A 12,842-nucleotide genomic window follows, 5' to 3' on the forward strand; every position below is an offset into this window, starting at 1 on the left:
ATTTCATGAAGATTATATATATGCATCTCCAGGTATGTAAATCTTCAGTCCTTGCTGGTAGAACACTCAGTGAATGCAATGTGCTCATTATTACATTTTTATAGGTTTCGGAAGCATTAGATTTAATGCTACTTTTTTCAATTAATTTTGCTTATGTCCTACAGATCATGACTGTGAAACTGCGACAGTATTTAGTTCAGCAGAACCTACAGCAAACTTGGTGAGCTCTAGTCACTGTTCCGATTAGGAATCTTTGAAGTATAAGGTATTCTTCATAGAAACTGTCCTTGAATGCATAGTAGGTCAGAGACTTCTGTTGGAAGAAAGGAGTGATGGTTGTATTTACATATTCACTCTCCTTTTCCTCCTTAAGTGGTGAGGTTTTTACCTGAATCTGCAAATACAGGCTGAACTGTACTATGTATATGAATGATTTTCCACCTTCCCTTTTGCAAAGAGTTGAGATTTGAGTGCTGTTTACTTACTTTTCTGCTGCACATGGCAGTTGCTTTTATCATGCTAGCCCTGAAGTTGTATTCCAGCTAGTCTTATTCCTCCACTGTGGGACTGGAGAACTAACTTGGATTTTTTTTTTTAATCTGAAACTGAATTTTTAGTTACCTACAGGTCTAAAATGGGTGTAAAAGCCAGTCCTGTGCATGTCAGAATAGAACTGCTTTTACTTACGTTACAAAAGATCTTCTGCATGAGTGGGAATAGTCAATAAATTAAAAAAATCAGGGGTATTTTCTGTTCCCTTTGACTTCGTTGCCACTTAAAGAGACCATGCTTTGCTTTGGAATCCCTTCAGGAAGAAGGGCCAGTCTCTGTGTCACCTCAGGATGGAGTGGCTTCCTACAGCTATCCTCAGAAGGTAGTATCTAGTACTTTACTGTGTTAGCCCTGTGGAGAGGTGTTGACTCTGCTCAGTTAGTGTCTATGGGGTTCATCTACCTGCTTCTTGGAGCACTTTGTAGCAAAGAATACAATACCCTAGTAATACAAGTAAAAAAAAAAAGAAGGATGAGAAGATGCCTTGTAGGTGTCTGTAACTCTAAAATAGTATTTTCAAGCCAATTTTTAGAGAACTGGGGTAGTTGGTTGTCCTTAGAGACTTCCAGAGTGCTTTTATGTGAAGTGAGGATTTTTGAACTGTGATATTTCCATAGCCTCTGTCAAAGGCAGTTGTAGAGGCAGTCTGTTGACTACTCTGACTCTCTTTCCAGGTGATGGTGAACTCTGCAGCAATCTCAGCCTCAACAGGTGTTTATGCTGCTCCAGCTACAGGCTTCACTTCACATTCTGCTGCCTCCACTCCAGCTAGTGTCACAACAGCAGCTCCCCCACAAACAGCAGTTCAGCCAGTCATAGTATCTTCCCTTTCTATAGGGAGGCCAGGTAGCGTGTACATAACATGGCTGTGGACTTGAATGTTTTCAGCTACATCTTAACCTCCTTGTTTGTTTCGTTTGGTTTTGTCCCCCCCCACCTATCCAAGACAAATTATTAAAAGGATTTAAAAAAAAGTATCACTTGCTTTGTCTTAAAATTAAGTGACAGTAGTTGGAACTTCACTGCTGACTTCTTGTTTTCATGTTTTGAAGGGGACAGTTGATCTTGAATTTACATAGGAATTGGAGGTCTCTTCTTTAAGTTCCCCCCTCTCTATCTTTAGCCACCAATGTCAAGTGTTTTGCTAGAAAGTTCTTTAGAAAAGGCAGAAGGTGGTGGCAGCTCCTTTGTCCTCCATTTCCCTCAGTTAATTTTCCTCTTGAGCTATTGGTCCTGAGACTTTACTGTCCCTTCCAATTAGAGTCACTGGCAGTAGTGGTTTAGGGTCCACACAAATGTCCAGTTCACTTTTGTGGCCCACAGCTAGCTTCTATGCAAGGGAATCAAATTTGTCATTAATCACTGGTGTCCTTTCCACCTGAGGTGCTCTATCTACTTTGTTCTTGTGAAATGTCTGAAGAAAAAATTACTTTTCCTTTCTTACAAAGAGGACCTTTCATGTCATCTGTAAGATTTATTCTTAGCTGGAATATGAAGCCTGCAGATAGACATAGGGTTAAGACTTAGGAGGTTGAAACCTTTCCATCTGATTTGAAAACTTCTGGACTTTTTTAAAAGTGATTACTAAAGAGAACTGTGTTAAAGCTTATATTTAGGGGCACTGAGGTGACAAAGAAGTACATGCTTAATCACGTAGCTCAGCATCTTGTTCATTTCACGTGCCACTGTGAATTTGACTTTTGTTTCCTTTTAATTGTAGCAGTTTCTTCGGTGCCACTCCCAATTTATTCAGCTCCTCTTCCTCCAGTCAGTGAGGTGGGAGAAGCTGGTGCTGTTCTTCCACCTTACTCTTGTGATCCCAGTGGCAGTGATCTGCCTCGAGGTAACTACGGTATTTTGTGTTTTTATCACTGCTGCTCTTTGGCACACTTCTGACTTGTGTTCTCCATGGAAACTTAACAGAATACCTATCATGAGAAGAAATGGCTCTTTGTAACTCACAGGCAGTGAGAAGTCCTATTATGCTTATTCTAAAAATTGTTTAATACCCAGTTATGAATAACAGGTTCACTTCTAACTCAAATACATGATTACTGCAGGTTTAGGCAGTATCTGAAAGAAATTAATACCAAGAGAGTGGGTGTTCGGCCTATATCATACTGATTTGTGGTGGAGTAATAATTTTTCTGATAACTGTTTTATAAAAACCACAAACCTGTGTATTTATGAAGTTGCGCTTATGCACAGTTCAGTGAGATATTTTGGTGTTTGCCTGTATGGCTCCAGTATGTCATTCTGTGGTATCATAAGCTGGAGATAAAATTTGTATGGTCATCTTGTTCCTTGGGTGCACAGCCTTCTATACTGTCATAAATTACGACAGTATTTAAGGTACATCTCAGCTATCGAGGAACACATATGCAAAGATTAACATAGTACCTGCCAGCAGAGCAGCTCAGAAACAGCTTTCAGCTTTATCAGCTGAACATAGACTTAATTTTGAAAGTTGTAATCTCTGGCCAACTTGCTTTTACAATTTAACAATACTGGCATACCATGCAAGGTTGCATCAGACATCCAAGCTTGGAAGCAGTGCAACAGGCCATATACATATCTGATTTTTTTTTTTGTTATTAATGTGTCCCCTTATTCTGCCATGTTTATGACTTGAAAGGCACAGATGGATCCTGTAATTCACAGAGCTTTGTTTAATAACCCAAAGATAAAGCTGTATCGCAAGCTAAGTGCCTCTCAGCTACAGAATTAACAGTACTGCTTGCTGTTACCCTATGTAATTTGCTTTTTCTTGGGGTGGGGAATGCTGTGAGGCCCAAGTGTGCCACCATTGCATCACTGCACACATCTCAAGAGGCAGATAAAATTGTTCTATGATGTGGTTTCTTGTCTTAACTGATAAGGGCTACTGGCTATATGTTGTTTTTTACAGCTGCAGAAAATGCTGTACCCTGTGCATGTCCTCGTGCCTAGCCTTTTGACAGTGCATTGGCTCCAACTGCTCCAAGGCTTTTACAGCCTTAGAAGGGCTGTAAAAAGAGACTTGGTTATTCAGTCTGCTTGTCCTCTTGTTAGCAAGATTGAGTTTGTCCTAAAGATTAGTACTCAGACTGGAGCAGAAGTGATCTGGACATGCGTTGGAGTTCAGTTATGGTTACCTGTAGGGCCACTGCATAATGTAGAACAGCTTCAGCTATTTCTGCCTTCTGTGTCAGGAAGCAGGGGAAGAGGCCATTTTTGTCAGTAGAGAGGCCAAGCTGGAGGTAAGCTGTAGCCTGCTCTGTAGAGCAGCAGTGCAAAACTGGCTGTTTAAGTTTTGCTGTTCAAGTAGTAGGTATATCTCAGCACATTGGGCAAAGTACATAGGCTTTTAAACTATCCCCCTACACCGAATATGTTGGACTGTGCATCATGGCTGGCTTATTCTAATAGCCATCTATAGATACAGCAGATGATGTGATTTTATCAGATTTGTTCTTTGTAGTTCAAGTTCCTGAGTCTCCTGTGTTCTCTGTTGGTGTGGAGAGTTGCTTTTCATTCAGGGGTGAGTGAGGGAAATAACTCATGTATGTAGGGTATCTGAAATCCAAGTGGGCTTCTTTGCACTGTTTTGGAAAGTGTAGTTTCAGTATAATTGTCTGGGTTTATTTTTCCCCAGCCCCCCCAAAAAACCATCCTTTTAATTGACTGTATTTCAGGTATATGACACTTGTAGCTTTTTTTTTGCATCAGACGGTAAAGCTTTTAGCTTTTATTCCAAAATCTGTTACTTGAATGTAGAGCATTAAATATTTTAGTAATGTAAATTGTTTTCATGCTTCATTGAGCATATTGCTATCTAAAATAGCTCAGTTGTCCCTATGTGGGACTTTTCTCAATGTACTAATCCTAGAGGGCTAATTTCAGATAAGATAAAAAGCTATTCTTGCCATCTACAGTTTAGGTAACTACATCTGATAGGTTGCAGAACAACTTGGAGCTGAAATGCTATGGATTCTTTCAGTTGTGTTTACCATGTAGCTATTGTCAGAAGTTGATCTGGAAAAAGGCTCCAAAGCACTGTGGCATGGCTGCTCAATGTGTTAATGTGCTCTCTTGCAGTGCTCCCAAGACCTGATTTTATTAAGCTTGACTGTTCTGCTTTTCACTTCCCTGTTGCAGTTGTATCACTCTGGATGATACTATGCACACATCAGAGTTAACTGGTTTTTGGCTTTAGTTGAATGACCTTAACTAAGGCTTTCAGCACTTGGGAGAATTGGGTATTAAATGTACTTACAAGAATCTGGAGTGGATGTGGATTAACAACCTTTTCAGACCCTGCCTGTATCTCTTCATCTGAGTCAGTCCACATAATATTGGCCATGTTCTCTATGGCACAGACTCTAGTAATTTTTTTGAGCCTTTTTAAGGTTGGTAGTTAATAAGGAATTGGATGTAGCATTTATATTGTCACACTGTAGTATAATCTATATGGCCTTGAAGTTAAGAAATCCAGAAGTTGTGGAGTAGTGCAGGGTAAAGTATTTGGGTATACTTGACCTAGAGTTCTGTGCATTTTGCTAAAGATACTTGCAGGCTTGATATAGATTGGAAGCGTGAGTTGTCAACAGACTGAGGTCCTGGATTTGGGAGGAAAACCTGCTATGTGCCGTAGTGTTGCTGGTACATCTGCATTTGTTGCCATTTTCAGTGTCTTTTGCATCTTTTTTTAATGGAACTTAAAGCATGTGCAAGGTATTTTTTTAACATGGTGACCTTAGGTGTCCTACACTTGCCTGCCCATTTTGAAGTATAGCTGCTAATAGAAGACTACAAGATATTAGTGTTCCAGACACTGCAGTAGCATTCAGGATTGGCCAGAGGCTCTCATCAGCACAGTAAAAACTTTTATCTCAGTTTTTGTCCTGATACATAGTAAGATGAGATTTTTTTCAATAGTCAATGTAGTTTTTATATTTTAAGGGTGATTAACTTTTTTGGCTTAACTATTGCTTCATAAGGTAGTCATGTTTTACTGAAGGATTGGCTTGATTTCTAGACATGTAAAAGAGGAACATAAACAAAAACTGGTCTCCTACTGTACTGGCTTCTGTGCCAGTACTTCACAGACATCGGTGTTTCCAGTATCAGTTTGTCACTTCAGTATCCCAGCTCTTCCTTTGTACTGTTATCGCTGCTATGAAGCAGCTGTTTGATTCAGCTCTTATGCTTGTTTTGCATAGATTTGCATAAACAATTATAGAAAAAATTAAGACCAAAAAAAAAATTGTTCCAAATGTAGATGCCTTTTCAGTTAAATACTACAAAGTTGGCATTTATGTGAGCCTTTGGGTTATTTTTAATTTACTGATGGTGGTCAATGTCCCAGCCAAATCACCAGCAGTTTCAGGAGTAATCTTACAGCTGTTAGATGTAAGCAGGGATCTGTGTGCATTTCCTAAAATAGCTGCATGGGTTGTTGCTCTGATCAAATGTGCTGAACAGTTTAAAGAGTTGGGAATTGGCAACAGCAACAGAGGAACAAATACTCATGCGTTTCACGACCCTCGTGCGTGGGGTTTATATCTCCGAGGCTTTACCTACCTATCTGCAGCAGGACATGACATACAGTGATGTAGAAGAGCAGGGCTGAGAAAGGAGTGCATGTGTGCTAGAAAGGTGGACAAGGAAGCAGTGTGTAGATAAGGCCCTGGTCTAGGGGGAAGTGGGTAGGTGGTGAGATAATGATAGCGTTACTCTGGAGGTGTTGCTAAGTCTAAGCCCTTAGTGGCTTGCTCTGTTTGAGTTATCTCCCTGCTTTCACTTTCAGCTCCCAGCAGTACTAAAGCAAAGTGTGTTTATGTGCATGGACACACAGCCCTACTGCTGTGGAATGGGTGACTTGCTCTTCCTGTACAAATTTGTACTTCAATCTGATAAGTCAGTTTCTCATGCATAGTTCCAGAACTGCATCATAGGATTAAAATATGCTCTTTTTACCTTTCATTGGTTAAATTTAAAGGTTTAAAGCCACTTCACTGTTTTGGGACAATTGGAAATGTACTTGCAAGTTTAAGCCCCTGTTGTTCTTGGAGAGTGGTTTGAGAGTTCCTCCAGACATCTGGATTGCTTCTCAGCATATGTCCCATGCCTGGGACAAATTATTCAGTACATGGAAGATGGAAGTAAAAGACAACCTGCAAGAAAGCAGGGAACTGAGTACCCATTGTGAGGAAAGGGATGGGAGGAAGGAGCATATCCCTTATTCTTCCCCTTCCTCTTTTTTTTTTACTTGTTACAAAAACTGGGGAGATTCCCAAAACTACATTAGAAGGTCTTAGGATTACTGAATATGTTGTCCCCATTGACATGTCCCTGTGGTCATTGCTCATCAAAGCTCTGGAGGTGAAGCTAATGACAGAGCCAGACTTAAAACTGGGTAGAAACACTGGAGTCTATATGGAGTTGTCCTGTTGTCACATGCCAGCCCAGTATGGTATCGGCAATATGTACACAGAGTACATATATAATGTGTGTATATTGGGGGTGAATTCTCACTGGTGGATGAGAAGGCTGATCCTGCCTGTCTGCCTGCTCCTAAACACTTCCTCATTTCTTTAGTGAGGAAGGGAGTGCTTTTGGTGGTCAGTGTACCTTAGAGGCTCATCATCAAATTATTATTTGATAAAATACTTTTTCCTCTAAAAACCCAGCCTTAATAGAAAGAATTGCTTAAGTCCTAGTTGCTTAGACAGTGGAGACTACACAACATGGACAGTTAATCAATAATCAAGATAAACCAAAAGTAAAGCTATTGTAATTGTTGACGTTTGATAATAAATTGGTCAGACAAATGCTCATTATTGCAGAAGTATCTAACAGAATTAACTTAAAAGCATAAACTAGACTTAATAAGTATTTATATTCAAGACACATTCTTTACTTAAAATGCTCTTAAATCTGTGTAAATTTCTTTTGCTTCTCTGTTTATACTCTTTAATGTCATATGCTTCAATTCCAGATACAAAGATCTTGCGGTATTATTTTAATCTGGGATTGCAAGTAAGTACTTCTAAAATTAGTACGGTACATTGGCTGTAAAAACTGCTGTTTTTTCTTGACAAATGTACTGATGTATTTAAGACTCGTGCACTGGACTACAAATACATATAGGCTTGCTTGGTGGAGATTAAACTGTAGCTCAGGAAGTGAAGTTCTAACTCAAAATGTGAAGCACACTATTATGTATGTTTAGTTGTTTTACTTTGGGTTGTGGTGGTGGTGTTTTTGTTTTTGCAGAGGATGATGGATAAATGTTGTTCTTTCCGTGAAGATAAGGGGAGGATCCTGAGCCATTCTTAAGAAAGTTTCTGTACTTAGACAAGACATCAAAGACCATTTAGAGATGTGTGGTTTGAATCTTCTAGGACTTATACAGCTGTGTTCAGACTGGTTAGCACCTTTTCTCTGTTCTGGGAACTCTTGCTCTCTTGCTCTGCTGAAGAGTTGTCTCTGCAGTCATGCAGTGTCAGTGCCACTACTTGGGGAATTAAAAGTAGTAATATCAGCTTCTTCAACTGAAGAAACAGGAAGAAGTCTCTTTAAATATGTCAAAGCTGGTAGGTGGGAATCCTCTTGCTCTGTAGAGATTTCTGGCACAACAGCAGTGTGGAACTGAAGTGGCTATATCGCTGCAGGTATCTCAGTATCTTTTCTGGTAGGCTGTACTGGTTGTTGTTTTTTGAGGTAGTTTTTTGGTGTGTGTAGTATCTTAAGGGTCTAGGAAGTTAGAAAAGCATTTCTTCCTGCATGTAGATCTGAAACTAGTAGTGATTTGGAGGAGGGTTGGAGAGTGTGGTTGTATGTATGACCTTGTATTCTTTTCCTTTTCTCAAAGTATTGTCATCAGAGCTATTGGCCTTCCATGGTGTATGTGCAGCCAGTACTGCCACCGTCACCTGTGGAAGTTTATCCAGCATATGCTGAGCCAGCTCCTGTCCTAGATCAGTCAGTACCTCAGCTCTACACTGATACTGGGCGAACTGAAGTCCACCAGGTTCCATTGGAAGCACCTGCAAATGGTTAGTAGTTGAGTATAAGATCACATACACAGCTAATGAGAAGTGAGGGAAAGGGTTTTCAGAGCACAACTGCTCTATAGGAGTTGCTTGCCTGCAGTTTTGCTATCATGCAGGAAGCATGAGGTTGGGAGGACATAAAGCCTTGTAAGGGGTTATCACAAGTTCCTCTGCTGTCTGTGGTACTAGTAAAAGAATGTCAGTCACTAGTGTAGCCATGAATGTGTTAAGGGTTTTCTGAAGCCATAAAAAGGTAGAAGTAATCCTTTTTAGGCCTGGACTAGGTACAGTAACTTGGGAGAACTTTTTTCTGAAACTACTAAGGAATCTCTTTGCTTACTGATAAGCGAAGACTCATGATAACAAAACAGAATGCCTGTTGAAAGTAGAGGAGACTGTTGAGTTTTGGCAAACACTGAGCATCGGTTCTTCAAATTCACAGGAATTTTTAAATGGAAGATGTTGCAAACCTTGGCTTTAGACTCAACATGCTGAGCTGTCACCTCCTGAGCAGCCCTTGCTGCTAGTTGCATCTCTTGCTGTGCATAAAATTTACTGCAAAACTTTTGTAACAAACCTGCTAGGTGAAACTAGCTTGACAGTAGGCTTTGGCAATAAAGAAGAGGATTGTATTAAATGAGGAAAAAGATGTCAAGAAGGTCAGATACTATGCTCATTAAAATATATGGAACATGGCAAATGGTCATTATTGGAAAGGAACACATCATTAGAAAAGTGTTGCTCAGAGGCATACAGGCTTATTGCTCTGGTAGTGCTTCAGCCTGTTCAGCTGGAGTGGTTCTTTTGTGTAGATTAGTGTCATGTGGTCAGAGATGAAATAGGGGAAGAATACATTAGCTTTCTACCTGAGACCTTCTTGAAAAAGCTCCCAGTCCAGTGCAGAATGCTGCTAAGCAATTCTTGAACTGCTTTTAGTGAGAAGATGAGCCAGTTGTCCTCTAGTCTAACTTAGGACCCAAAATAATTTTGACCCCTCCATTAGTAGGGACATATATAGGCATAAAATTGTCACGTAAATGGATTTTCCCTTTTGGCCACCAAAGTAATGCTGTGTTTACAGTAATGAAAATGCATTAAAAAGGCCACAGATCTGGTAAAATGTGGTAAGTATGTGTATTTTGTTCTGTTTTTTTAAGGTAACTTTCAAAATGCAGAGCCTCCACCTCTGTCCTATGGGCCAATATATTACCCAGTTGTGTCGGACCCTTTCAGCCAACAATCTCTTCCTGGGTTTGATTCCTTAATACCCACCTATCGCTATGTTAGTACCTGGCATCCAGTAAATCCACCATATGGAAATTCTCCTCAAACTGCTAATGCTGTAAGTTCTGGACCACTGCACCAAGTCAGCTATATTGCCTCACCTAATCCTGCGTCTCATGACGTGCCTCAAGGAATGTAAGTTAGGGAGCAGTATGCTAACTGCTTGCCTTTGGTTTCTCTTGTTGTTTGTCAACTATATGTTAATATTGTTTTGTAAATGTTATCCTGTCGTAGTGGGCTGTGTCAGTTGGTAAACTGCATTCCAGTTTCAAGGTTATCTTTAGGTTTATGGTAGTGTTAGTTGGCTTGGCAAGATATTCTAGTCGATTAGGTAGGAAAGCATAGGAGAAGAGTGTACACAAGCTATAGTGCAGGGAACACAAAGCTTGAATTTGACTTGCATAAAGGATTTGTAAAAACATACGCTGTCGCTGAAGGAGTGTTGCATCATGTACCGTTGTGAGGGGTTGCACTAGAACACTAAGATGCACCTGGTTCTTGTTTAAGCACTGAAATAGGCTGCCAGTATAACTACAGATAAAAATTAAGCACAAGGTGATTAGAGGATGAAAATATTTGAAATAGATTCTCAGGTTTCACAAAACAACTTATTTGCCACATGTGGTTATTTGTAATAGCTGTACTACTTCTGTCTAATTTCATTCTGCATAGATTTCATGTCTCCTGAAGGTGTAAGAATACTGTTTTGATCTGTTGTGTATTGCTGTTTGTTTGTAAGATTTGTTTTGTGAAAGCGACTACACAAATGGTGGTAGACTTGGTGTTTAATTTTCACTTATAGCACAAAATAAAAGCATTGAACACATGAAAATGAGTGGTCATTTATCACTGGTAGTTTGTGTTCTTGACAATTAGTCATCTAAACCTGGGCTGAAGAAATGTAGTTGTCTTGTGGGATAAGGCTCTTCCAGCCTTCCATGAGAAAGTAGCAGCAGCTTTCAGCAGGAGAATGAAGTGCAGTGGAAAGCTCTAGCTGTATTTTTGTAGATAAGCTTAGGAAGAAAACACTGAAAACTCTGCACTTCTTTCAAAAGACTTCATGCACAGGCTCTATCCTTGATAGAAATTTGCTCTGCACATGCAAAATTAACAAGATGTGGTTGCAAGTTGGGCTATGCCTGCAGCCCTGAGGACATCATGGTGGCATAGGCCTGTCCTGGGGTAAGAAACAAAGGCACAAGTGTGGGTTATGCCAGTTCAGTGCCAGAGACCCTGGAAACCCGCAAAGATGTGTATTTAACAAATCTTTTACTTCTTTGTAGAGGCAGTCTGTTGACTACTCTGACTCTCTTTCCAGGTGATGGTGAACTCTGCAGCAATCTCAGCCTCAACAGGTGTTTATGCTGCTCCAGCTACAGGCTTCTCATATTCTACTGCCTCCACTCCAGCCAGTGTCACAACAGCAGCTCCCCCACAAACAGCAGTTCAGCCAGTCATAGTATCTTCCCTTTCTATAGGGAGGCCAGGTAGCGTGTACATAACATGGCTGTGGACTTGAATGTTTTCAGCTACATCTTAACCTCCTTGTTTGTTTCGTTTGGTTTGGTGTCTTCCACCCCTCCCCCCATCCTAGACAAATTATTAAAAGGGTTAAAAAAAAGTATCACTTGCTTTGTCTTAAAATTAAGTGACAGTAGTTGGAACTTCACTGCTGACTTCTTGTTTTCATGTTTTGAAGGGGACAGTTGCTCCTGAATTTTCATGGAAATTGGAGGTCTCTTCTTTGGGTTCCCACCATCTCTACCTTTAGCCATCAATGTTAAGTGTTTTGCTAGAAAGTTCATCAGAAAAGGCAGAAGGTGGTGGCAGCTCCCTTCTTCATACAGTTAATTTTCCTCTTCAGTTGAGATGGTGGGCTGTAAAAGTAAACTTGGTTATTTAGACTTCTTCTCCTCTTGATAGCAAGAATGAGCTTGTCCTAATGTGTAGTACTCAGACTGGAGAAGAAATTCTCTGAATGTTGAAGGTCATTTATCATTACCTGTGTTGCCAGTGCATCATGTACAATAGCTTCAGCTGTTTCTGCATTCTCTGGCAGATTGTGTGGGAGGAACCTATATTTATCAATAGTGAGAGGTGTTCTCCAGTGCACTGCTCCCAGGGTGGTGTAAACATGGCACCTTATGAGCCCTATCATCCTCAGAATGCTCCTCAGAGACATCACCGTGGATTTGGGATGCCAAGGTATGGGCCCTTGGAACCCTGTCTGAGATCACTGCTTGTTTTCTGTTAGTTCTTGCTGCAGTCTAGTTAGGGGAGAGTTTGTGCAGTGGAGTAGGTAAAACTACAGATGAGTTCCATCTGAGAGGCACTTGCTGGTAATTGCACCTTTTACCCTTTAAACTTAGGGGATCTGCCCGCTTTATAAACAGGCACAACATGGTTGGCCCTCAAATAGCATTCTGCCCCAGGCCAGGAAAGAGATGCTATCAGAGCTATGACAATTTCTCCTGCAGGCCCTGGTAAGTGAATATAAACGTCTTTACACAACATTGCTCTAAAAGAGGCGGGGAGGATGGTGGTACGTGGAGGCCTGAGCTGGCTGTTGGTGGCACAGTGTGAAACAGTGGGGTTTTTGTGCCTCTCCAAAAAGAAGAGAGTTAAACCTGAGCAGGGAAACCCAGGTGAAAGTCCAGGTAGTGGTGGTTCTTAACCTGCTTTCTTGTTTTTGAAGCTCATACAGCCGTAGCCGCCGTCAGATGCAGTGTGTGAATAAGGAATGTCAGTATGGGTTTGTACCAGGCAGTGGAGAGGAGCCTCAAGCCCCAGAAGAAGCTATAAATTTCTATGACATTGAGGAAGAGGAGGACACTGCTTTTCCTGCTTTACCAGTAAGTTGTGAATGAGGGGTATGTTAAAACCTCTTGGAGAGAGTGAAGTAGTTGAGAGATTATGTCCTGCGAACATGAAACAAATAGCAGCATAATAGGGGTTTGTGGATGTGCCATA

At 40.7% G+C, this 12,842-nt stretch overlaps 1 protein-coding gene across 1 annotated transcript in view; it reads left to right on the top strand.

Annotated features, from left to right (window-relative positions):
* Nucleotides 1–12,842, top strand: part of ALG13 (ALG13, UDP-N-acetylglucosaminyltransferase subunit) — a 39,029-nt gene that overhangs the window by 18,620 nt on the left and 7,567 nt on the right. Inside the window, exons 19-26 of the mRNA XM_009997239.1 lie at nucleotides 165–220; nucleotides 782–874; nucleotides 1,227–1,398; nucleotides 2,273–2,395; nucleotides 7,532–7,572; nucleotides 8,408–8,591; nucleotides 9,746–10,007; nucleotides 12,568–12,724. Coding sequence (XP_009995541.1) covers nucleotides 165–220; nucleotides 782–874; nucleotides 1,227–1,398; nucleotides 2,273–2,395; nucleotides 7,532–7,572; nucleotides 8,408–8,591; nucleotides 9,746–10,007; nucleotides 12,568–12,724 — 1,088 coding nt within the window. The remainder of the gene's footprint in view (nucleotides 1–164; nucleotides 221–781; nucleotides 875–1,226; nucleotides 1,399–2,272; nucleotides 2,396–7,531; nucleotides 7,573–8,407; nucleotides 8,592–9,745; nucleotides 10,008–12,567; nucleotides 12,725–12,842) is intronic.

The sequence above is a fragment of the Chaetura pelagica genome, unplaced genomic scaffold (genome assembly GCF_000747805.2).
Source record: "Chaetura pelagica isolate M959 unplaced genomic scaffold, ChaPel_1.0 scaffold344, whole genome shotgun sequence".
In the NCBI taxonomy this organism is placed as follows: domain Eukaryota; kingdom Metazoa; phylum Chordata; class Aves; order Apodiformes; family Apodidae; genus Chaetura; species Chaetura pelagica.